Consider the following 26,951-nt stretch of genomic DNA (forward strand, 5'->3'; position numbering starts at 1 on the left):
AGTTTAAAATGATATGAATATGAATGAATGAAAAGGTAGATCCTGAATGTCCAGTGCGATTAAACCGTATAGATATGCAGCCTTCTTTTATGTGCTTGGCTCAAGCCATCTCTGGTCGGGGCGTGACAGCCAGGATAAATGTTGATCTTGAAATAAACTCGAACAATGCAAACATTTATCTACTACCTTATTCTTAAAGAGTTTGGTGGATCATGAACTAGAATTGTACCGGATGACGTACTTCAATCATTATCCAAAACAAGTCAGCAAACTTGCAGTCATTGTTGCCTACTCATAGACATGCCTTGTGAATCATAATGCTTCAACAATAATCGTTTATCCTGCCACCATGCACTTGAAGACTCAACATCAACTTTGTGTTGCCACCACCAACCACATCCATACCTGACTCTCCTCCTAGAATTCATTCCTCATTATAGTAACCACACCTAACTCATGAAACAAGATTTAAACTATAATTTCAGGTGGAATCTAGATTCTTCCTTTCATTAATTAACCATGTCAAGCCTAATTCTATCCAATCCACACCTACCCTGCACCTTATGACCTAACCCATGAATCCAAAAGTGGACACAAATACCTGACCCAAGAAAACAACATTAAGCTACAGAGTCGGTCTCAGGAGTCGGTCAAACGCGACATGGGACCCTGCCAAAAGTTCCGAGCTTTCCGTATCCGGCTGTTGCGCCAACGCGCTTAATCGGAGCGCTGAGCCTCTCCGGGGCTCCCCCAACCGACGGCTATTTCGCGTCCACGCGCTTTTGAACCATTCACCGCAAAAGAAAGCCACCACGTCGTCGTTGCCTCCCTCCTCGGACTCAAAACGTTGATCCAAAGAAGGGGGAGATCGAAAGGCGGAGAAGACGAAGGGGAGGCGAAAGCCCCCGGATTTGGAAGAGAGAGATGATGATGACGAAGAGCTCGATGGCGGCGATGGAGGGGCCCGTGCTGGACGACATCCTCCGGCGGCTCATCGACGGCGGCAGGGGCGGCGGACGGGGCGGCGGCAGGGGCGGCGGAGGGAAGCAGGTCCAGCTCTCGGAGTCCGAGATCCGGCAACTATGCGTCGAAGCCAAGCGGGTCTTCCTCTCCCAGCCCAACCTCCTCAATCTCCACGCCCCTATCAAGATCTGCGGTCTGTTTTATTCCCCTTTATCTTGAATTTTTCTTTTTTCTTGTTGCAGTTCTTGCCATTGATGGTGCTCGTGATCGAGCATGAGGTGGTTTTGTGGAAGAATTAGGGCATGAGATCGCGAATTAATTAGGTTGCTGGGATTTTACTGGGTGGTTGGTTTTGAGTCTGTGCGAAAAGAATTTCTTTTGGTCGAGGAAATTTTCGGGGAGTTGTTAGATTTTTTAGAATTAGAAAATTGAAGGGATCATGATTTTGAGGGGTGAAATTGGGGTGGTTTGAAGAATCTATTGTTGGATTATTAGAATAACGTCTAGATTCTTTCTCTTAATTGTAAAAATCATTGTTTGTTGAACCGGGCGGTACGGAGCGTACCAGTATTATGCACGGAGGACGTGGAAAAGGCTCATACCGTGCATAAAAACTACTAAAGAAATAAGGAAAAGGAAAAAAACCCTCCAATATCAACTTCTAGGATGATGCCAAATTGCTTCTTGGACCAAGTTTCGGTTTTCCTTCTGATGCGGTACTTGGGATTAGCTTGATCCTCCTATTAATAATGAGAGCACCTGATTGTTGACTAGATTAAAGGGGAACATATTGGTATGACAGTAGGAACTCAAAGATGCAAACAGATAGAAATAACCAAAAAAACAAATGGAAACATAGCCTTCTAGCGAGGTTTGTAAATGAAAATGAACAACAAAGATCTGAATGTCAACATGTTTCTATCTGCACCCTCTGTAACCATAGCCGTATGAACAAACCCTATCTGCCGATATTTTCGGTCAGCTTAAGTCTCCATGTCGAATACATTCATATGTAGGGATGCATTCTCTATTAATTTTGGTTGTTCATGTTCTTCTTAACATATCCATTCTGTCCCACCTTCTCTTCCTCATGATAATCCAAATCTACTGTTGTCTGAAATTTTTCCTCAAGTTTCATAATGCTGCAACTGCTCAATGCCTAGAGGCACCTTGCCACTTTGTCCACCCTTCTATGATTCTAGTGAACGTACTTTGGCTTCTTTCTTTGTCCATCCCCGATACAACGGTCATCAAATTTGACTATGCCCTTATTTTATCACTGTTGCATGCCATGTACTTCATCAACATCTTGTGCTTTCTAGCATATTTTTGATATTTTATTCAATTTTACTCCCGTTTTATTAATATAGGCTATATCACTTCTAATGAAATAAATAGTAGCATCTCTCCTGCTTATTGGCCTTGTACAGTGTAATGATCATATCTTTGGACTACCTGTTGGTGAGATCTCACAAGTCACTGCAATTAGGATCACCGAAACTATACCTAAAGCTTATTTTACCCCATACCTGCTGGAAAGAGGATTATTGTACCATCTTAGTATCTTGTTTCACCTTTAACACCAATCTAATTGGCTCATTTCGTTTTTACTACATGAATTCTTCAAGTCAATGTAGGTCATGTGTGGATTCAGTCTTTCCTTTCAAAATATATGCCAGTTCAAGTAACCTTCACAGTTGACCTACTCAATATATGCCAGTTTTTCTTAATCTCTATTCCAGTACCCATGCACCATGTGCATACTTATCTAGCATATTTTTTATGCTTTAAATTCAATGGTAATTGGTTAATTTAACTTTTCGCCTTTATTTTTTTATAGCTAGTACCATTACCCTTCTTCAAACATAGGATTTTCCTTAATTTGTTTATGTTATTGAATAAGATAGTTCTCCTTTGATTTTTTTTTTCATGAACTCGTATTCACTTGACCTTGATAGCTTTTTTTTTTTGCAACTTAGGCGAGAAGTTATCTATAGTCTTTCCTTTATTTATCATGGTTAAGGTTTGTTACACAACCATCCTCCTTAGTTGCTTTCTTCTAAATTAAATCTTCAATTTGACTCATTTGATACACTCTGGAATTGACCATTTCATATTCTTTTTGTTTCACGTTTCTCCAAATTTGAACACTCTTAATGCACAACTTGATCTCTCTCTTTATCTTTTCTTTCTTAGATCTTGATTTCAAAAAAGTTTCTCCTCACCTTCTTTTGGGCCAACTTAGTCTCAATATTATTTTTTCTTGTCATTTCTATTGAAATGGATGCTCTTTTCCTTTATTACCTTCTGGATCTTAACGTATCCCACCAAAGTTTGTCCTATGTATATATTCCTTAAAATTTTTTGTACTTTGTGTTTAAACTCAAGAATCTGCCAAATTTATAACATGCTTGCAGCATTCCATTAGGGTTTCCATCTTTTTATTTCAAGTTTTTAACTTGAAAGCTGAAATTGATAGTATATTCTTTAACATTTCCCAAGAGTGGATTTGGTCTTACTTGGATTATGAAGGGTTAAAGTTATTCTCACTGCTCTTTGTTTTAACTCTAACCACCTATAGCAGTTTACTGGTTGGAGATGGTGTCACCAAGGTAGTTTCCATAAGAGTTGGGCTTGCTGTTGTCACAAACAACTACCTTTTGGGAATCCACCTGAGGCAGTTGAACTAGCCTAGTGCCTTCACTATTCTAAATGAAGCCCTGGAGAGTGGCTGTAGCTTTGTAAAAACACTTTCGTGAGTGTTTGAATCAAGGTCCGCCGTACCGGTACCGGTCGGTGTACCGGTGGCCAGCCGGACCGGTACGGTACCGGTCCGATCCGGTACATACCGGCCGGTACGCGGTGGTTTCAAAAACCACAGCGCGCGGCGCTGTGGTTCTAAAAAAAAAACGTACCGGTACGAGGCCGGTAGCGGCCGGTACGGGCTCCGAACCGGCCGGTACGGACCGGTACCGGCCGGTACGGGCTCCGAACAGGCCGGTACGGACCTGTACCGGCCGGTTAAACCGAAAAATACCGGTTTTTTTGTCGTTCCGGTACCGGTCTAGGACCGGACCGGTACGTACCGGCCCGTACAGCATTCCATGGTTTGAATGCTTATTTTAAGCATTTGCATAAAACATTAAGCAAATTCTCTCTCAAGGAGTGCTTTTCTCATTAACAAATCATCCATATAAGTTAAAGATTTTATACATTGAAATGACAGATGCAAATGGGACTGCTTGTCAGTCAAATTCTATATTTTTAAGGCTGGGTTGTCATGTCAGTATCGCAGTCCTATTGAAAATTTTAATATGCTTAGCCCAAACCCAGCTCATTTGTATACCTAACTAGAACTAATCTTAGTTACTGCATTGGTAATTGAGTAGGATATGCATAATTTTCAAAACTAGCTATTGCTCAGAGCATATGCATAATTCCAAAACTAGGGATGCTCAGTTCCTTTAGAATCCCTGAACAACAATTTTGGTTGGGTTCCTGCCAATGATGGCCATCCAAGTTTCATATCATCCACATAGAAGCCTAACCATCTCTCCTGTTGCAAACTAAATATTTTATGACCATATCTCTTCATTTCACCTCTTCTTACATCACATGCTTCTGAATCATCATAATGCCATATCGATTATTTCTTGGTTGAAATAGGCCTGATAGGACAGACACACAGTATAAAGGCATGACAAGCAAAGGTGCCTCAACAACTTATTGTCAAGTTTGGTAGAGATTGTATATTGGGGTCCTAAGTATTAATTCCCATTTCCAGTTTGGATGAGTGAAATGAGCTTCTTTTTAGGAGTTTTGACAGTTCTAGCTCCAGCTTCAATTTCTTTGGCCAAGAAATAGTAAAAAGTATAAAATAATTCTAAAAATTTAAAATAGAGAATGATTACCATCTTATTGTGTCTCCTGAAATTTAGAAGTAATATATGTTAATATTTGTGCCTTGTTGTCCTGGGAGTTGTCTCCATTTGAGGAAAATGTAAGGCAGATTGTGGGGGAAATTGTTGAGGTCTTGCAGAAATCATAACTGAAAAGCTGGAAATTTTGAAATCCTTGATCATTGTATAACCATTTTTAAAAGTTATCAGATTACATAAGTCTTTAATGAGCTGATTGGTAGCCAACAGAGTGTGAACTACAAGTTCATAATTGCTAATTGAACCTGCCTGGATACACTTCGACATACAGCATGCTATCATTCTGGTTCTCATACCTGTAAAGTCTGTAGATTTGATTATAAGTTTTGTCTAGGGTGTCCCTCTGACAATTTTTTCTGTTGGTTATTGGTAATTCTCTGTTGCATGGGACTGAATATACATGAATGTTGTGACTGTTTGATTCAAACTAGAATTCAAGGTTTTGCTTAGTTAAAAAATGTGCATATTAATTAATTGAACTCATACATATTTGAAAGTCCTGTCTCTTTCTAACATGACTGTCATGTTACAGGGGATATACATGGACAATATCATGATCTCATAAGGATATTTGAATGTGGTGGCTATCCTCCTGCTTCAAATTATCTATTTCTTGGAGATTATGTCGATAGGGGTAAACAGAGCTTGGAGACAATATGTTTGCTTCTAGCGTATAAAATAAAGTACCCTGACAACATCTTTCTTTTGAGGGGGAATCATGAAGATGCAAAAATCAATAGAGTCTACGGTTTTTATGATGAATGTAAGCGGAGGTTCAACGTCCGGCTTTGGAAGATCTTTTGCGATTGCTTCAATTGTATACCTATTGCAGCACTCATCGATGAGAAAATCTTGTGCATGCATGGGGGCCTTTCACCTGAGTTAACCAGTTTGGACCAAATAAGACATATTGAGAGGCCCATTGAGATTCCAGATTATGGTCTTCTTTGTGATTTGCTTTGGTCTGATCCCGATCCTGAGGTTCAAGGGTGGGGAATGAGTGACAGAGGGGTTTCATGTACTTTCGGTGCTGATAAACTTGTTGAGTTTTTGGAGAAGAATGATCTCGATCTTTTATGCCGAGCTCATCAGGTCAGTTAAATATAAAACCATTTTTCTCGTTCTTTTTTTTTAAAAAAAAAATGAGCTATCAAACATCTCTGATATGTGGAAACTCTCAGGTAGTAGAGGATGGGTACGAGTTTTTTGCGCAACGGAGATTAGTCACAATATTTTCAGCTCCAAATTATTGCGGTGAATTTGATAATGCTGGTGCTTTGTTGAGCATAGATGAGTCCCTTTTGTGTTCATTTGAGATATTGAAACCCATTGAAAATAGAGCTGGACCAGGTGGCTCCACATTAAGACCAATACCGAAGAAGGTAATGCTTTACCATTGTTGTGGTGTCTTTGTGCCAATGACTTGGTCATGTTATTATGCAATCAACCTTGTTGGTTAATAATGCCATTTATCATAAACTTGTTTTACTCGAACCCTATTGTAGACACTAATTGGTCATTCTGTTCTCTGTTAAGCAGTTGCCAAAATGTGGGAATATTTGATGCCTCTACAGTTATGACTGATCAGCTCAGCTAAAAGAGGAGATTTAAAGGGCTTTGATTTTCTATGTCCATTTCTGCTATTTAGTCTGCTAGGAGTTGCAAGCATTTAACACCTGTGAAACCATCAGGCAGTCAAAGCTTGTCTATTAATTTCCAGGAAAAATCTGTAAATTAATTCTGAACACTTTCTTTCTGTACAGCAATAAAGTATTATTTAGTGTAATTTTGATCACCTCTTTACCACTATCTACTTAGTGGCTTTATGGTATGTTGAAGTTGGATATGCTTTCAAAGCTCAAACTTCTCTCTGACGTCCTTCTATTAGAGGTGGGACCAATGCTCGTCTTGGTTTATGAAGCCATTCAGTGCAGCTATGGCATGTTCTAAGAACGGCACATAGTTAGCAGCAATTGAATTGGTCATCTTTCTTCCACTCTTGGTAATACTAAATTGCTACAGCATCGAGCCACGATTTGAAAGCTGGATCACTCTAAAGCAACAAAGTGCAGTTCGGCTGGAAGGTTGTCTATGGTGTGCTATCTTTCGCTTTTCTCACTCATCGAATTAGTAGCACAATGTAAGTTTTAATATATCGATTGTTACTATTGGTGGATTCAATTGCTCATATTTCATACTGCATTTTGCAGAGTTCATTGGTTCAATGTTTTAATGCTTGGTGACTGCATCATGTGAGAAATAGGGTCATTTGCCAAGGAGCTTCAAGGTCCATGCTCAGCTACTAAGCAACATGGACTTAAGATATCTATCAGAACAGACTACTTGGAACTGATATCTAATTTCCCTCTCTTCCTCAAATTGAGGGATTAATTCAACTCTCATTGAAGGCATAAAATTGTGGTTACTTTTAACCTCCTCTGTGGAGGCCAGGATGCTGACAAGCTGATGGAAATAAAAGTTCCAGATCTCCTTTGGGATAACTTGCTGTCCCACAAATTTCAGAATATATGAGCCTCTATTTTTCTCTCTTTTATGGTTTCTGGATTGCTGGGTGCTTTTCTTTGACTAATTTATTCTATCATGCTGACAGAGGCTGTTGGCTGTTGGTTTATTTCCTACTTTCAAAAGCTTATTGGAACATAATTAATTATAAGAGCCAAACTGCGGTTGGAAAGTTAAGATGCATTGTCTTCAATGCCCTTAAAACCCTTCCTGGTAATTATCCCGTGCTGTCGTCCCTGCTCTCTCATGAGATAGAAGAATTGTTGGCCAGATCAAGATGAGATAAAGACCTGAATCCAATCTCAACACCAGCCTTCAAAGGCTTCATCTGATGTGACCATAAGCATGTGCTTCAGTCTCCATGTGCCTATGTTATCTTCTTTTTTCTGATTTTGTTAACTGTACTCACACTGAGCACGTGTGAGTTGCCGTTGTATTAAAAAAAAAAAAAGAAAACTTCATCAAAGATCACCAACAAGGGGATTGTTCGCCGGCCAGCTCATATTTTGATATTTAGCTCAAAATTTAACTCAAGTTTAGCTTTCTCAAAATTATATTAACTTTATTATTACAAAATATTATAATATATATATATATATATAAACTGTAAGATCAAGATATAATTACAAATTTATAAAAATAAAAAGCCTGAAAGATCCCAATTTTTTGGATGGGTGAACAGCTTAAGGTCCTGTTTGGGGAAGCTTTTGGAGGGCCAAAAAGCACTTTCCCGGCCCTCCTCCCGCTGCCGCCGTGGCCTGGCCCCCTTCCGGCACCGCTGGCCTCGCGGGAAAAGAAGAAAGGAGAAGAAGGAAAGAGAGCAAGGAAGGAGAAGAAGAGAAGAAAAAAGAAAAGAAAAAAAGAAGAAGAAAAGGAAAGAAAAAGAAGAAAATGAAAGAAAAAAAGAGAAGAAAAAAAGAAAAAGAAAATAAATAAATAAAAATAATAATAAATAAATATATTTCAATGAAATAAATAAATAAATAAATAAAAATAAATATTTGTAATTATTTAACTAATTTTATCACCTAGCTAGAAAATTTGTTAGAGAGATAAATGGTCATCAAAAGAGTGAAAAATTAATTTACACTAATAATTATAATATTTTATACATTTATTATTGTATTATACTATAAATATAATATAATATAATATTATGTTATGTTAAATAATTTAATATTATATTAAATTATTATCCTATAGTATACAATGTTATAGTACTATATTATAATAATATTATATTACATTACATTAATATTATACTATATCATATATTTATGTATTAATATATATTATATTTTATTATGCACTATTGTATGATACTAGTAATGTTCTTTATGGTCATTTTGTCATACAAAAAGTATTTTCTCAGTTTGTTTACCAAACAAATGTTAAAGCGTTACAGCACTTTACAAATGTAGTTACCAAACAGCAAACAGCTTTTTATAAAAGTTCTACTTCCAACAGCTCTACTGTCAATAGCTCTACTGCCAACAGCTCCTCCAAATAGGGCCTAAGTGCGGCTTCGAATTACATGAGCTGGCTTGAATTTGGATCATTTTGAGGGGGCTGGTTTTGACCTCGTCTGAGGTGGACAGGGAACCGGTTCGGGTCCAGCCGGTTCGGGCTGCGACGTCCGGCCGTCCTGGTCCGGCTATTATTGCCACTCCACTAATCGGACCGCAGCCGAGGCGGCTCCTTCCCATTTCCCAAGCTCACTCTCCCTCCCCACACCGTTCCCTTCTCCCTTCTCTCCTCGCTTCCCCCCTCCTTCCGCCCTCCTCCCCCCCTCTCTCTCTACCCCCATTCCTCGCACACTTGCGGGGGGGAGAAAGATGACCGCCGTCGGCGATGAGGCTTCGACGATTCCACCCAACAGGACTATCTACATCAACAACATCAACGAGAAGATCAAACTCGATGGTAAGTCCCATCTCCCCCTTTTCTTTTTCTTTCCTTGAGGCGATGCGAGAATCAGTTACCCTTCTTAAATTCTAAACCCTAGGCTGGAGATTAGGGTTTATGTCTTCACTTTTTTTTTTTTTTTTTACTTTAAGTTCTCGAGGAAAACCTGGGGTCTGTACGTGCTGTTGTTGTTTTATTTTACTGCTCTATCGTTCTGGTCTTGATTCGTTGGTCAAAGCCTAGTAAGAATCTTTAACCAAGTGGCATGTCATTGATTCTTCGGTCCAATTTTTAGATCTTACAATGCACGTTTCTCAAAATAAGTCTTGCTTCCGCTCTCTTTTTTTTTCCAAGCTAAGAGTCTCGGGCTTAGTTTTCATGGTGGGCTGATAAATACATGAATTACTTTACCTGGTCTATAATTTTCCAATTTAATCATGAAGTCGTGCTCTCGATTAGTTTGGCGATCACTAACTCCTCATGGATTTGCGCAGGAGTGTTAAAACTGACACAGAATCTGAGGAACATAAGATGTTGTTATTGAAAGGAAGCATGATGTTGGATTTGGACACTATGTTTGTGTGTTAGACTGGATTTGTTCAATAACGTCTTTTATTTAGGATACCTAATGAGTTTTATGGTTTTAGGTTTCAAGATCTGCTTGCGTAATAGACTGTTCTGATATGACTTGCTTTTCTTCTGGGCGGGGAGAATTGCCTGCTAGTATGTTACCTCAGAAAACCGAACCTATGACTGAAAGCTTGTGCAGCGTTTCTTCCTTGTTTTCATGTGCTGGCTTGGCTGCAGAGAAAAATATCTTGCTTTTCTCTGACCTTTATGCAGATGCAATGTATTACTCTTTAATAATGAAAAAAGGAGTAAGCAGATAGTGAAATTTTGGAAACTCATATTTCATACAATCTTCCTGATTTTGCCAAAATTTAAAATTTCATTGTTCTGCCAAACAACATAATGAAACCTTAAAATTGTAAACTTTCAATAAAAAAGATAATCAATAGTTTGAAAGGTTTCCAGCAGTTTGGAAACTTTCATGGCTACCGTCCTGACTGTAACTAGTTTATAGAAGCAGGAGGGGAATGGACATGAAAATGCTTGTATTGATTGTAATAATAAAGAATAATTTATACAAAGAAGTCAAGAACATCTGAGTGATGAGGTAAACATTGATGATAACAGCTGTTTTTCTTTCTCTTCGTTTTGGGTGAGAAGACTTAAGTTTAGTTCCAGTCAACAAATATAGTATGGCATTCTTACATGAAAAGGTTAATATAATTATACAGTGAGTTGAAGCCTGCCCTGTTGTCAACAAGCTAGAATGTGGTTTGGCCATATCTAAGCTTCATAACATTGTTGAGTAACAAATTCGCAACAGCACAAAGAGGATTGTGTTAGGATTTGATTTGGCCAAGAAACAACAAGTAGCGGATAGAAGTATTATGCATCAATATTATTTATCCCAGTGCCTTAGATTTTGTATCCTTAATTCTTTGTGGAATCGATATTTAGGCCTCTTTTCCTATTTATAGATGATGACTGGTAAATAATTTGCTCTTTATTCGTTTTAGGATAAATCATAACCTTAATTTCTAAGTAGTAGTTAAAAAAAAGCTACAGTTATTCAGAAATATAACCATCCTAACAGTCTTTCTATTGTTTCTCACCTCATCTCCTAGACATCCTTCGTATGTTTCTTAGCTTAAGATTTGTGCTTTTGTTTGTTCTGATAATGATGAGGAGCATCAGCATTTGACTCGAGAAACTTGTTTAAGCATGGGAAAAAACCAAATATTTCTGGTCATCTTTTTTTCACAGATTACTGCAATGGATATTCAAAAGTGGACGATGTGCTGTGTGCATATTTGCACAAATGGGCATTTAGCATGCCAATGCATTCTTCTATTTATAGTTTTCAAAGTTATGAATCATTTAAGTGCAAGTTTCTAAAACATATCTAAGTTGTATGAACCATCGACTTTCTAAGATGGATCAATTGTCCATTGGGATCTGTGTTTTTGTATGAAATTCGACAAATTTCAGAGAATAATTAATATTTGACTTCCTGATTTTCTCCGTCCTTTATTCTCTCTTCTTCTATGCTTCTCCATTCTGATTTTACTCTATTCAGATTTTTCTAGATCACCTGAGAAGTCTGTAGCAGCCTGCATAAAAGCTTCCTCTTTGCTTTGTCTCTGTTAAGCTATTTACCTGATCAGACATCTGATATGATCGTCTTCTACAGAAAGTGAACATTGAAATGACCGGAAAAAACAGAGCTGTTTTCCAGTGTGGGCTCTTTGAGGGCCAGCGTGATGAATTATGATAATATCTCTTAGGAGCACTCATCTGCAATTCAATATTGGAATCAAGTAAACTAATTGATCATCTATTCTGAGTTGTTGATAGCTGTTTGATGTGTCACTTTCTTTGTGTCGCTTTATGGATTTGTATCCTCTTATGCCATTTGAGCTTCTCCTTCTGTTTTCTTGGCTTAATTTTGTTTGGCTAAAATCAATATCTTGTTAAACAGAGCTCAAGAAATCCCTACATGCGGTGTTTTCACAATTCGGAAAGATATTGGAGATGCTTGCTTTTAAGACGCTGAAACATAAAGGACAGGCATGGGTTGTCTTTGAGGATGTTTCATCAGCAACTGAAGCACGCAAGCAGATGCAAGGATTTCCATTCTATGACAAGCCCATGGTAAATGGCAAGGCCTTTTAACCCTAATTATAATATTTACAACAGAATTTGTTAAAGCTTTCATAGTAACCCTTGAAATTTTAAATTGGAGTGTCGTCACATGCTCGGTACCATTCCTTACATCATGCTTTTATAGTTATATTGAGTTAGCCATGCTTTGTTTGAGCCATGGCGATCTTTTTAACATTACCAATTCTAATGCTTGCTTGTAAAAACTAACGCTGGTATTCTGTAATAGATTGATCATTTAGGCACCATTCTGCATTCATGACAGAGCAGAAAGCAGTATGGCACTTATCAAGAATTCTTTGATCTTTTAGGCATATGCTGTTTAAGTTGAAATGGTTAAGAACTTGTGTCATAACTTGTACAAGAATGTCTTGGTAGGACACTCCAGAAACTATGTTAAATATCAACACCTCTAGCTGACATATGGACTCTATCGTTGGGGCTGTCAACGAGTGCTGTAGTTTGTCATTGGTGTCCATTGTCTACATATGTCAGCACTTCAAAAATCTTGAAAATTTGGGTTCAGAGGATATGGCATTTGGTATTTGAATAGAAGTTCTTTAAGCGACTTATCATATGACGAAAAAACTGCTTTCAACTTGCATCCTACAACCTCAGAACTAGTTGAGTTTCTCAATTTTCATCTTTTCCACTATCAACACAAATGTAAAAGCAAGCAATGATATTTATTGCATGCAAGAAGTTGCATGTGTCAGCCAAAGTTATTTCTGTTTTAAAGTGTTTATGAAAATCTATTATGCGCTTCCAATATAATATGACATTCTACATCTTTGTTTCCCCCTCTTACATTCTTGTCCCATAATGGGTCCACTCCTTTCTCTACCCTTCATAAATAATAGAGATGATTTTGTTAAAATGCAGAGAATCCAGTATGCTAAGACCAAGTCAGATATAATAGCAAAAGCTGATGGTACTTTTGTCCCTCGAGAAAGACGGAGGAGGCTTGAGGACAGAGGTAAGACTGGATTTTGGTATTCTTTATGTTACTTAAAATTTGTTCGTTCTCTTTTATGTAAGAAAACTGCTTATATCTGTCTTATGTGGTCTGGTGATCCAATTTCTTGCTTCTTGCTGATGGTGTGCGTGCAGAGGGCTAAACATGAATTTCAGAAAATTTTATGCGGAAAGAACGGGTTAAACATTTTAACCCAAAACATGCTTGATATTTTAGATATTTTGACTCTGGTACCAGTCGAAGACAGTCTTTAACTGCAAATCACATGTGGCGCGGGCTCAGTCCCAATACATAGGGTGACACTTGCGCGTGCCTATCAAAGCACTCATCACATGAGCCTCCGGGTGGAGAGCCACGCTTCGTCACACGATCACGCGTGAGAGTTTCCGGAAATCGGATAGTCTCCACTAATCCTTTGCTTTGACACCAAATATCACAAAGCCCTCAGATCCCGAGAATTGTGTGATTCAAATAAATATGCATAAATCACAACTTCTTGTGATTTGAAGATTGAGATCATATCTCAACCATAAAAGAGATCAGATCTCTTACCTTTAGAAGGAGGTTCCTTCAAGGATGCTTCGCAGCCGCACAAGCATCCGGCCTCGATGACTCGTCGGAATGATCAGCTTTCTGGGGAGTGCTAGCTCGCAGGGAGCCAGAAGGTTGGCTGAAAGGGAGAAGAAGGAAGAAGATGGACCTTCATAGCTCAAGAACTCCTTGAGCTTTCATCTTTAAAGCTTCTCTCTCTTCTCACTCTCTTTCTCTAGTGCTCTTGATGTCTTAAGAAGGAAGAGGGGTGGCCTATTAATAGGCCAAGAAGAGGGTGAGGTGTCCCTATGAGGTGTTCGATGAGGTGTCCTGCCAGGACACATGTCACACATGCAAGAAAATGAGGTGTCCTGCTCCGCCACGTGTCATGCATGCAAAGGGGTGAGGTGGCCTGGGGGGCGATGTCATGGATGACCTCATGAGGCAGATGAGGTCATGGATGACATCAGGAGTGTGAGGTGTCCAGGCCCGCCACATGTCACACATACAAGCAAAAGAGGTGTCCTGCTCCGCCACGTGTCACGCATGCAAAGGGATGAGGTGGTCGGGATGTGGGTCCCACATACAGTATGTGGGTCCCATAAATGCAGGACGTGGGTCCCACATACAGTATATGGGTCCCACATACAGTATATGGGTCCCACCTAGGCAGGACGTGGGTCCCACATACAGTATGTGGGTCCTACATAGGGAAGGAAGTCCTAGTCATACTAGGATCATAATTGATTTTAATCCAATTTGACTCAAGCCAAATCTGATTTGGTTGGGGGCAAATTAGACATTCACCAAACCAATTTTGGTGTCAATTACGGTTTTACCAATTTCAAATCATATTTGAATTTGGTCAAGCTCAATCTCTATTACTCAATCAAATTGAGTCTAATCAGTGATCCAATCATCAATTAACTTCTCAAAGCAACAATTGCTTAGGGCAATCAGTTAATCACATTGACTATTTTATCTCTAGACGATTCTTAATCGTCAATCAGCCATTTGATCAATCTAGAAACTTCTAAGCGTGTGACCTCACAGGTTCGAACCTAAGCCGGTAGTACAAGAACACTTCCTGCACTAATCGAAGTAACCATCTAGCAATGGGACCCGACGACCGGATAGGCCGAATAGATGCAAAGCAACATTCTAGAACCTATGGACTATGGTTACCGCATAATTCATCCTCTTGACCAGAAAATATCCAGGGTGGGTTCAGAGTCTGTCTACCCTAAAACGATCCATCCGGAAATATGTTTCAATTCAATAAGTCAAGTGATAGTGATTTGACTTTTTCTGGCCAGGGTACTACTTAATTGAAAACACAAAGCATCCACCCTTATTTCTAAGGGAGGTCAATCCTATCTTGATCTGCAACTGACTACCACAAGTACTTGACTGGATCCAGAAACCTTCCGTCGCTGGATTAGAAATTCAGGTAGTTCGGCACCAAAGTACAGTGAATTGCTTGCAAGCTACCGGTTGCAATCTCAGGTCTAAAGAATACATATACCCATATCCACTCGGAACAACTTTTGACAAGAGAGAGTCCGTCAATTAGTCATGTTTAGTGAACGTACACTACCATTCACCTGTATACCATACTAGTATCTCTATACTCTTTGGTTTGGAAGACAACCAATAAATATGATACACAATGACCTACGCCCGATAATACTATCGTCCTATTAATAGTATATCATACGGTCATGAACATTTAAGGACCTGTGTGACAAAATCATATTTCATCACACAAAGCAGTCCTAAGAACTTCATCACATCGGAGTTTTTGAAGATGTTCTGGTGATGAATAAATACCATGTTATTTATAATTTATTCAAATACATTTACAATCAACAATTGATTGGATTTAGGACATAATTTCCAACAACTTCCACTTGACCTAAAGCCAATCAGTACAGTATCGTATACCCATCTTCAAGTAATGATGGTCAAACTCCTTTACACTGAGGGCCTTAGTGAAGGGGTCGGCTAAGTTATCCTTTCCGTCAATCTTTTGAAGATCAATGTCACCTCGTTCTACTATCTCACGAACAAGGTGATACCGACGCAGAATGTGCCTGGTGCGCTGGTGTGCCTTTGGTTCCTTAGCTTGAGCGATGGCCCCAGTGCTATCACAGTATAGTGGGACTGGTCCATCAAAGGAGGGTGCAACTCCGAGCTCAGCAATGAACTTTCGCAGCCACACAGCTTCTTTTGCCGCATCTGATGCCTCAATGTACTCCGCCTCGCACACAGAGTCCGCTATAGTAGTCTGCTTGGAACTCTTCCAATAGATAGCCCCACCATACAGGGTAAAAACAAATCCAGACACACTCTTGCCATCATCACGATCTGACTGGAAACTGGAATCAGTATATCCTACAAGTTTCAAGTCAGAATTTTCATAGACCAGCCATTTATCCTTAGTATTTCTCAAATACTTGAGGATAAATTTTACAACGGTCCAGTGGCTCTCTCCTGGGTCAGACTGGTACCTACTCACTACTCCTAGCGAGTGTGCCACGTCCGGTCGTGTACATATCATGGTGTACATGATGGATCCCACAGCCGAAGCATAGGGAATCCGATGCATACGGTCTCTCTCTAGCGGAGTTGTCGGACAATCTCTTTTAGAGGAAAATTCCAGAAGCTATCGGAAGATAACCCTTCTTGGAATTCGTCATGCTGAACCTTTTCAGCACGGTTTCAATGTACATGGATTGGGATAGACCGAGCAATCTCTTAGATCTATCTCTATAGATCTTCATCCCAAGGATGTAGGATGCTTCTCCCAAATCCTTCATGGAGAATTGTGATGAAAGCCATATTTTTACTTTCTGTAGTACAGCGATGTCATTCCCTATTAGGAGAATATCATCTACATACAGTACAAGAAATAAAACTACCATACCATTAGCCCATTTGTATATGCAAGGTTACTCTTCGTTCTTAACGAAGCCATAAGTTTTGATAACTCTGTCAAAACGAATATTCCAACTCCGAGCTGCCTGCTTTAGTCCATATATGGACTTTTGCCGCCTACATACCTTAGACTCATCTGCAGAAATAAAACCTTCGGGCTGTATCATATACACCTGTTCCTCTAAATCTCCATTTAGAAAAGCGGTTTTAACATCCATTTGCCAGATCTCAAAGTCCAGATGGGCTGCAATCGCAAGCATGATCTGAATGGATTTCAGCATTGCCACAGACGAAAACGTTTCGTCATAGTCAATACCATAACGCTGACGAAATCCCTGGGCAACCAGACGGGCTTTATAGGTTTCCAGCTTTCTGTCTGCGCCTCTTTTCCATTTGAAAATCTACTTACACCCTATGGGTTTAAATCTTTCGGGTAGGTCAACCAATGTCCATACATCATTGACCTTCATGGACTCTATTTCAGATTCCATGGCTCCAAGCCATTTATCAGAGTCAGACCTTTGCATAGCATCCATATAGGTGACGGGATCCTCATCGTTCTGATCGAGACCAATGGGATCATCGTCCCGGACCAGAAAACCGTAGTATCTATCCGGTCGATGCGGTACTCTACCGGATCGCCTAACGGGTGCAACCTCAATGGGTTCTGAGTTTGATCCAATCAAATCAGACTCTAACGGTTCAGTTCTAGTTGTCTGATCCTCTACCTGTTGAACTTCATCAAGCTCAATCTTAAAGCTGTTCGTTCCTTTACCAAGGAATTTTTTCTCCAAGAAGACAACTCTATTGCTGACGAACAACCTTTGTTCATTAGCCTGATAGAAATAATACCCTTTGGTTTCTTTTGGGTAGCCGACATTCACCAAGGGCAATTATGTGAGAATTTGAAACAATTTGAATATTACCTAATGCTAGAACTGGAACAGTTCTTCCATCTCCAACATTTAGGAATTTCTCATTGTTACCGAAATTTTTAATGACTTGCAGTCCTTTTAACGTATTACAGATATTAAAAGAACTCCCGGTACCCAATATCCAAGTCATAATATCACATACAGAGAAATTATAAGGTGTTATCATATAACCACCTTGACCAGCAACTCTTTGCTGACTTCTCTCATTAGAACTTGAGTTAGCCTGATTCTTAATCAAAGGTCTAGTCGGCTCATCACTATCCAATAGTGATAGGGGGAATTTATAAGAGGACATTTCTGCATAAAGGACAAAACCAAGGCCTTATTAGTAAATGAATCTCTTAATCTAAAGACATGGATTTTAGTCTAAAGATCCTCCCACTATTTTATACGAATCAGGAGCCTCTACCTCTAATCCGAAGAATTACTCTTAATTCTTTAGTGGGCAATATCCAATAGGCTACACCTGGGCCCGGCTTTGGTCGGTATCAACCCAAATACACCTAAAGGTAGGTTCAAAACAAATTGTTTCAACTAAACAACTTATAGTGATCATTTTGCCCCAGGAATCACTTCAGCAGGCGTATATCGACACTACTGAAAGTCCCGGTTAGGTCCAACCATTAACATGTAGCAATCAATGCAAACTATCTAATAGATGGCCAAGCCCGACTTTGGCCGGTATCCAACCGAACCACCCATTCCAATAGTTGCAACTGACTCATCATTATTGTATGACAATTCCAATGGCCATACGCACCAGTGCGCGCACGCGCCTCCAATGTATATATACGCATTGGACTCATTATCACACAACTAATGGGAGGCTATGACGTGGTCATCTCCATTAACCATATCATTTTATGGACCTAATAATTTAGAGGATTTTATAATAAAAAAGCTGACTCAATCCAAATCCTCCCACTGACTTCATAAGTCGGGTATCATAGGAAATAGATTCAAGTCAGTGTACCTAAATCAGTCCAACTGATTTTCTTACAGGCATGGGTTAATTAGAGTCAATCAGAGATCTGATCAAAAGAGATTCACCAAGATGGCCAGGTAAGTGAGATCAGCGGAAGGGTATGCCATTAACTTGACTGGACCGAAACCCAGCAAGTAGCTCCTAATTAAAAACCTACTGATGACAGTTGCCTTTGGCACCAACTGGTTTATCAATTTCAATTCGATCAATATCATAACTCAAACTCAACTACGAAGCCTAAATCAACATCCATTTGGTCTAATCAAAGACATGGACTTGATCAACTACAACTATTGCAAAGATCAAGAGTAATCTTGACCCAATTTAAGAAACAACTCTAATTAGATTAGATCAACTACTCTACCAAGTTTGATTTCAACCATTGAGTCCAAATCAATTGGATTTGATTTAGCTAACCCATTACCCCATGAATTATGCAATGTCTTAGACATTCAAATCACATTTAAAGTCTAGGATCTATATCATTACTCAATTCATAATTAAGTATATTACATTATTCATGTCTTATCTTTGTTTTACATGCTCAATAACTTTAAATCCTTAAAACACTTTTAAGATTCAAGTTAATCATGCAAACAAATATGTTCATTCATCATATGAATAACATAATGAAATAATATAATCAGTTTACATCATATGTAAAAGATCCCATCTTGCATAGATATTTGATATCACAAAGAACCTGGATGGGCTCTAATACCACTGATGGTGTGCGTGCAGAGGGCTAAGCATGAATTTGAGAAAATTTTATGCGGAAAGAACGGGTTAAACATTTTAACCCAAAACATGCTTGATATTTTAGATATTTTGACTCTGGTACCAGTCGAAGACAGTCTTCCACTGCACATCACATGTGGCGCGGGCTTAGTCCCAATACATAGGGTGACACCTGCGCGTGCCTATTAAAGCACTCATCACATAAGCCCCTGAGTGGAGAGCCACGTTTCGTCACACGATCACGCGTGAGAGTTTCCGAAAATCGAATAGTCTCCACTAATCCTTTGCTTTATCACCAAATATCACAAAGCCCTCAGATTCCGAGGATTGTGTGATTCAAATAAATATGCATAAATCACAACTTCTTGTGATTTGAAGATTGAGATCATATCTCAACCATAAAAGAGATCAGATCTCTTACCTTTAGAAGGAGGTTCCTTCAAGGATGCTTCGCAGCCGCACAAGCGTCCGGCCTCGATGACTCGTCGGAATGATCAGCTTTTCGGGGAGAGGAGGCAGAAGGTTGGCTGAAAGGGAGAAGGAAGAAGATGGACCTTCATAGCTCAAGAACTCCTTGGGCTTTCACCTTTAGAGCTTCTCTCTCCTCTCACTCTCTTTCTCTAGTGCTCTTGATGTCTTAAGAAGAAGGAAGAGGGGTGGCCTATTTATAGGCCAATAAGAGGGTGAGGTGTCTCTATGAGGTGTCCGATGAGGTGTCCCGCTAGGACACATGTCGCACATGCAAGAAAAAGAGGTGTCCTGCTCCGCCACGTGTCACGCATGCAAAGGGGTGAGGTGGCCTGGAGGGCGATGTCATGGATGACCTCATGAGGCAAATGAGGTCATGGATGACATCAGGAGGAGTGTGAGGTGTCCACGCCCGCCACATGTCACACATGCAAGCAAAAGAGGTGTCCTGCTCCGCCACGTGTCACGCATGTAAAGGGGTGAGGTGGTCGGGATGTGGGTCCCACATACAGTATGTGGGTTCCATAAATGCAGGACGTGGATCCACATACAGTATGTGGATCCCACCTAGGCAGGACGTGGGTCCCACATAGGGAAGGAAGTCTTAGTCATACTAGGATCATAATTGATTTTAATCCAATTTGACGCAAGCCAAATCTGATTTGGTTGGGGGCAAATTAGACATTTTCACCAAATCAATTTTGGTGTCAATTACGGTTTTACCAATTTCAAATCATATTTGAATTTGGTCAAGCTCAATCTCTATTACTCAATCAAATTGAGTCTAATCAGTGATCCAATCATCAATTAACTTCTCCAAGCAACAATTGCTTAGGGCAATCAGTTAATCACATTGACTATTTTACCTCTAGACGATTCTCAATCGTCAATAAGCCATTTGATCAATCCAGAAACTTCTAAGCGTGTGATCTCACAGGTTCGAACCTAAGCCGGTAGTACAAGAACACTTTCTGCACTAATCGAAGTAACCATCTAGCAATGGGATCCGACGATCGGATAGGCCGAATAGATGCAAAGCAACATTCTAGAACCTATGGACTATGGTTACTGCATAATTCATCCTCTTGACCAGAAAATGCCCAGGGTGGGTTCAGAGTCTGTCTACCCTGAAACGATCCATCCAGAAATATGTTTCAATTCAATAAGTCAAGTGATAGTGATTTGACTTTTCCTGACCAGGATACTACTTAATTGAAAACACAAGGCATTCATCCTTATTTCTAAGAGAGGTCAATCCTATCTTGATCTGCAACTGACTACCACAAGTACTTGACTGGACCCAGAAACCTTCCGTCGCTGGATTAGAAATCCAGATAGTCCGGCACCAAAGTACAGTGAGTTGCTTGCAAGCCACCGGTTGCAATCTCAGGTCTAAAGGATACATATACCCATATCCACTCGGAACAACTCTTGACAAGAGAGAGTCCGTCAATTAGTCACGTTCAGTGAACGTACACTATCATTCACCTGTATACCATACTAGTATCTCTATACTGTTTGGTTTGGAAGACAACAAACAAATATGATACACAATGGCCTACGCCCGATAATACTATCGTCCTATTAATAGTATATCATACGGTCATGAACATTTAAGGACCTGTGTGACAAAATCATATTTCATTACACAAAGCAGTCCTAAGGACTTCATCACATCGGAGTTTGTGAAGATGTTCTGGTGATGAATAAATACCATGTTATTTATAATTGATTCAAATACATTTACAATCAACAATTGATTGGATTTAGGACACAATTCCCAACACTTGCATCTTCTGTTCTTCATGAATCATTTTATGATAAATACTAGCATAACTACTTAAAATAATTCTTTTCCCTGTATTTAGCTGCGACCATCAAATCAAAAAGCAGTAGCATCTGCTCTTTAATTGAAATGATCTTTATTCATGGTTTTAAAGAAATTTGAACTCTAGAAAATTTTATATCTGAAAAATGATGTGGCTATCTTCAGGTTTTTTTTTCAGTTAGTGACATAGTGTGGCACATTTAATTGTGAAGTAATTGCAAATAATGAATAAACAAAATGTTGCAATTATTGGCAGAATGCTGTTACTGGATTTCAAAGCATCAGTAAATAATGTTGGCAGATTATTTAACTTAGAATAGGCCACCTCAATTTTCTTTGACACAAATATGAGGTATTAATAGATAAGTAACTAACTCCTTAAATGCTTTTCAGATACTAAGTTAACGACATATATCATTTCATGTATATATAATGAGGGGCTATGTCTTAACTCCTGCTTGGCTGTCTTGGGAAGTTATATGACATAATTTGACCTACCAAAACTGTTAAGAATCTGTTGTGTTTATGTATATTTGCTTTTCTTAATTTGCATTATTTTGATAGGAAAAGATTCTTATTCTTTTTCTGGTCCTGATACAATGCAGCTGAAAGAAAGCGTCGGGAGCAGCGGCTTGATGCTAATCAAGCTGGATTGGGTCCCTATGGAGCTGCACCACCGGTATGCATTCAGGGATTTTCATTTCTTTCATATTTCGGATCCGACCATGGCCTATTTAGAACTGTAATTACTTTTCAGAGAACTTCTGTACAGGCTTCTTCATGAACTCTGCTAGAAAGCCTTTTGTTCTTGTGTATATTTGTTAGAAAGCAACCTTTACATAATACACTAATAGTACATGGCATAGAATTGATTGCATGCTTATTGTGTGAAGTTATAGTTATACTCCCCCCACCCCCCAAAGAGAAGGGGAAGAAAAAGAGAAAAACAAGAATCTGCATAATCATGAATATGTTTACTGTCTTGGTTACCCTCTCATGCCTTGTATCAGCACACTTCATGCCCATCCAATTCTAATTTGCCATAAGATTGGAAAACCCAATCAAAGCAGTGTTCATATGCTCATGAAACTAAAATCCATTTCTTACGTACAAATTATTAAAATGAAAAAAACTTGATATTTGATTGCCACACATTCCCTAAGACTTGTTCTGCTTCCATGTGCACAAAGAAGAGACCTCCAGTAGGGCTGGGTAATTTTTTGTGTTGAAGGATGTAAAAGAGAAGGGATAGAATTGAAAAGTTGCATGGATGGAGATTGTTAGAATATGGAAAAGTTTGAAATTATATCAGAGGTAGCCATCTAGAAGGAGGAATGCTTGGCAAATGAGGATTCATGAAACTAAACCTAAATAGTTGGGACAAGGCTGAATGATTATAGTTATGGTTAGGCTGAATAATTATAGTTATTGGTTAAGTTTGAAATCACATCAGAGGTAGCCATAGAAGTAGGAATGCATGGCAAATGAGGATTCATGAAACTGAACCTAAATAGTTGGGACAAGGCTGAATGATTAAAGTTATGGTTAAGGATTGCCATAATTGAAGAAGTCTATTGCAAGAAGAAATCTCTTACGGGAATGATCTAACAGGCGTTAATACCTAGAGAGGAATAGGCATAAATAGAAATTATAGGTGAAAGGGGTTTCATAACTCCACCCTGAATAGTTTGGACAAGACTTGATGGTTGTTGTTCGTGACAAAAAAGAGGATTGAATAGAAAAGGGGAGGTAGCACCCGGGAGAGAAGAGGAAGAAGGGGGGGGGGGGGGGGGGGGTCATGCTCAAAATATGTGCTGATGCATAATAAGAGAAGGCTGAAAGAGTGAATGATGAGGTTTTCTATTGATCCCAAAAATAAGGAAAAAATAAATGCAAAAAAAAAAGAACATAAAGGTGGTCATGTTCAAATATGTGCTGATGTATATGAAACTTACATTACGTGGTGTAATTGAGGTCTTAAACATATATATCTGAACTGTTTAAAGTAACATTTGTTGCTAGTAATTAAATAACAAGAGATTATGGCTATCTTCTTATATAATCACCTTTTCCTGTCATGTTGGAGTCACAAATGATTTTGCCAAAGGCTGATAGAATTGGTTCAAAGGTAAATGTGATGTCTATCTATTTCAGGTCCTTTCTGTGGAGAAGCTTAGCAAAGTGGTGATCTCAAAATTTTGAGCATGTTATGTGATATGAAAATATGTTGTTTCTATGGTGATAGATCCTAGGCTTGCTGCTCGCATGCCCAACCCATGTACAAATTTATTAGCCAAAACAGATCTGTTGACAAATTTTATTCCACATATTATCGGCATTATAATCATAAGGATAGCACATTGTTTTAGAAGTAGTTGCCTGTATAGCACCATTCCAAGAGCCATACACACATATTTGTATTTTTAAGTAGGCAAGAATGTCCAAGTTGCAGTTACCAAACCTGGATGCTACTAGCAAAGGGGACAAAAGAAAGTGCTGTTTATCTACCTTGATAGTGGTATATAACACTTGTTAGGAAGTACAACATGAATAATGATATGATAGCACCAATTGAGCACCAAAAGTAATTTGTGTTAAGGAATATAGAGCCGTGCATCTGGATGACAGGCACCTTCAAGGGCAGAATTTCTATTGGGAGGAGAGGAGATTTGCTTTAATATTTGGAAACTCGCATGCTTTGTAGCTCCTATAATATACCAACAATTTTCTGATTTGATCCTTTTGTTGAGAAATTTAATATAACAGACCTGAATGATTGGTCTGTTTTTTGATACCTATGGTCGAACATCAATAATAATCCTTCCATGGTTCTCAATACTGGTTTTGGTGCCCATAGGTACCATAATAGTAAAGTGCTACAGGATGGTTCGTGATACCGATATATACCGAGTATCAGTTCGCTACTAGTACTGTACAATATGCCTGATAAAGCAGAATGGGCCCTGCATTGTTGTCTGAAAGTGACTAGCGATGCTGCATTTAGGGCCCATTTGGTTTGGTGTGAGTGGACTGAGAAGAAACCCACTTTCTTGGAGTGGCATCGGCTCTCCCTGGCTGAAGCCGCATCAGGTCATTTATCCCTAGTAAGGCATTTATCCCTAGTAAGGTCATTTATCCCTAGTAAGGCATTGTGGGAATTCACTTCAGCTCCACTTGTGGCCAACCAAACACCTGAAGTGGGCTCCTGTAGGTTGAACTGAATTCGGATGCCCAGTTACAGGCAACCAAACAGCCTTTTTACCAGCATCTATAATATCAAAAGAATGTTACGAGGAAATGGAACAATCCATAAAACTGTGCTTAAGACAAAAAGTCTAAAATCTAGGTTTTGTTGCATTTATGATAATTTGGGCTCATGACCATAACCATCAACACATACTTGTGTTGATGGTTATGGTCTAGCTTTTACGTATATTGTTGCCTTGGTGTGAGCTCTGATTTACTAATCTTTTTTGTGTTCCTTTTTTCATTTTAGAAAAATTTTCCTTATATACGTTTCTTATGAAAAAAAAAATGCAGCTTTCTCAATTACCTTACCCTGGAGGGGCTAAGTCTGTGGTTCCTGAAGCTCCAGCACTGCCAAACAACATTCTCTTTGTTCAGAATCTTCCCCATGAGACGACTCCCATGATGCTACAAATGCTTTTCTGCCAGTATCCTGGTTTTAAGGAGGTTAGAATGGTAGAAGCAAAGCCTGGAATTGCTTTTGTGGAGTATGGAGACGAGATGCAGGCTACACTTGCCATGCAAGGGCTTCAGGGTTTCAAGATTACACAACAGAGTCCTATGCTTATATCATATGCAAAGAAGTAGGTTGTGTGAATTTCTGGTATGTTTCTTTAGGGCTTTCTATTGCTGCAGTTTTAACATGGGCACTTCTTCCCTTCAGCCAGGGAAGTTTTGGATATTCCATTCTGATCGAACTTCTTAATGTATCATCTCTAGGGGAATTACACTTTGCTGTAGTTTTGCGTCTCTCAGCACTAATGAATTCTCTCCATACATTGCTTTGTCATTCATAGATCTTATTCCAGGGCCTAGTGTGTTGGCTTCTCTTCTGAATGGTGTTGGCCATTTATACTATGAGTTGGCCCCTCTAAAAGGTTGGGATAAAGCATGCACTTGTGGTTCATTGTCATTCTCAGAAACAACCCTGATGCTTTGTATCTTCAATTTTTTATTTAGAAGTATTCTCACATTCAAAATGCAAATGAAGAATTGCATGTGTAAGTCTCTCTAGGCCCGATAGCACCTGTTCTTTTCTCTTATTCTTCCAAATTTCAGAAAAGCTACCATCGCTGGCATTTGCTCCTGTGAAGAAACAGAAGGTTCACTTTATACATATGATCCAGTATTAGTTATCCCAGGCAAGAAATCATCAGGCATGTCAGTTTCTGACACTGGGATCATTTGATCAGTATGGAGTTGTGCTCCAGGTGCTATTTGTTGTTTGAAGCTTTTAATAGGCCGCATAGCCATTATAAAAATTCTGATAATATTTCCACCTTCAGCTCTAATATTCTTCATTGATGGCAACTGCCGGCATCAATCATCTCGCCATTGAATTCTTGCACCGGTAGGTCCGTCACGATACATTTACATGACTGTTAATCTATCTTCAGGATGAGCAGCTCTTTTGGAAAGTGTTGCATCTTATACATTATTGTAACTGGAAGCTCTTTTGAGAACAAAGCATCTGTTGTAAAAAATGCCGAACAAGGACATCTCTATTGTCTGCTTAACCAGTGTTCTTAGTCAACTTTATTTCGTCTTTCTATTTTTGCTGTGCTGATAAGATCATAGGTTAACATTTGACATTCTAAAAGCATTGACCCAATCGATGGCCATAGGTTAACATTTGACATTCTGAAAGCATCGACACAGTCGATGGGAGTATGTTTTTCTTCTCACAGTTTGGTGATAAAAGAATGAAACTTCCTCCCTATCGTTATATTTCCAATTATTCAAACTTTACAGGTGTGAGGAAATGTATAGGCGAAATATGTTTGCATGAGCTTGGGCTTTTTTGTTTTTTTGTTGCTGCTAAGTTGGGTAATTCATATAACATATGTACGGATACATCTAATAAAGTCGGAAAACAGAATATCACGGAGCTTCCGAGGCAGCTCCCTATCCTCCGCCCACACGGTGCTACCAGTATGGTTGGCCACGTAGGTAACCATCAAGTCTGCAGCTCCATTAGCTTTTCTAAACACGTGCTTAGCCTGGACAATCCCTCCATCTCTCATCATTAACCAGATATCTTGAAGCAATGAATGGTCGTCGGCAGCGACCCTCAGTCTTCCTTGGATCCAGCTAATGACTGTAGCTGAGTCATTTTCCAGGATGACTAAATTAACTAGTAGCACACGCCGAGCATGTCGAAGGCCTACCTAGACAGCCCTTAGCTCCGCACGGAAACCGTACAGTCAAATAACAGACAGTCACTTGCTGCCACAATCCTAGAGTTTGG

The 26,951-nt window shown here is 39.2% G+C and overlaps 2 protein-coding genes across 2 annotated transcripts; both read left to right on the forward strand.

Moving 5' to 3' along the window:
* Window positions 1–799: 799 nt before the first annotated feature.
* Window positions 800–6,696, forward strand: TOPP8 (Calcineurin-like metallo-phosphoesterase superfamily protein). The gene is made up of 4 exons (XM_008809078.5): window positions 800–1,156; window positions 5,434–5,993; window positions 6,083–6,283; window positions 6,441–6,696. The coding sequence occupies exons 1-4, from the start codon at window positions 925–927 to the stop codon at window positions 6,462–6,464; spliced, it is 1,017 nt and encodes a 338-aa protein (XP_008807300.4). The 5' UTR covers window positions 800–924; the 3' UTR covers window positions 6,465–6,696.
* A 2,411-nt stretch (window positions 6,697–9,107) lies between these two features.
* Window positions 9,108–25,515, forward strand: LOC103719709 (U1 small nuclear ribonucleoprotein A). The gene is made up of 5 exons (XM_008809077.5): window positions 9,108–9,347; window positions 11,878–12,050; window positions 12,942–13,035; window positions 22,063–22,136; window positions 24,998–25,515. The coding sequence occupies exons 1-5, from the start codon at window positions 9,260–9,262 to the stop codon at window positions 25,289–25,291; spliced, it is 723 nt and encodes a 240-aa protein (XP_008807299.3). The 5' UTR covers window positions 9,108–9,259; the 3' UTR covers window positions 25,292–25,515.
* Window positions 25,516–26,951: the final 1,436 nt, after the last annotated feature.

The sequence above is a fragment of the Phoenix dactylifera genome, chromosome 2 (assembly GCF_051530095.1).
Source record: "Phoenix dactylifera cultivar Ajwa chromosome 2, Ajwa_hap1_PhDact_Kaust_v1.1, whole genome shotgun sequence".
NCBI lineage: Eukaryota > Viridiplantae > Streptophyta > Magnoliopsida > Arecales > Arecaceae > Phoenix > Phoenix dactylifera.

Coding starts and splice junctions, on each gene's coding strand:
- LOC103719709 (XM_008809077.5), top strand. CDS start 9,260: ATGACCGCCGTCGGCGATGAGGCTTCGACGATTCCACCCAACAGGACT. Junction 13,036..22,062: donor GAGGAGGCTTGAGGACAGAG/GTAAGACTGGAT, acceptor GATACAATGCAG/CTGAAAGAAAGCGTCGGGAG. Junction 22,137..24,997: donor CCTATGGAGCTGCACCACCG/GTATGCATTCAG, acceptor AAAAAAATGCAG/CTTTCTCAATTACCTTACCC.
- TOPP8 (XM_008809078.5), top strand. CDS start 925: ATGATGATGACGAAGAGCTCGATGGCGGCGATGGAGGGGCCCGTGCTG. Junction 5,994..6,082: donor TTTTATGCCGAGCTCATCAG/GTCAGTTAAATA, acceptor GGAAACTCTCAG/GTAGTAGAGGATGGGTACGA. Junction 6,284..6,440: donor TAAGACCAATACCGAAGAAG/GTAATGCTTTAC, acceptor TCTGTTAAGCAG/TTGCCAAAATGTGGGAATAT.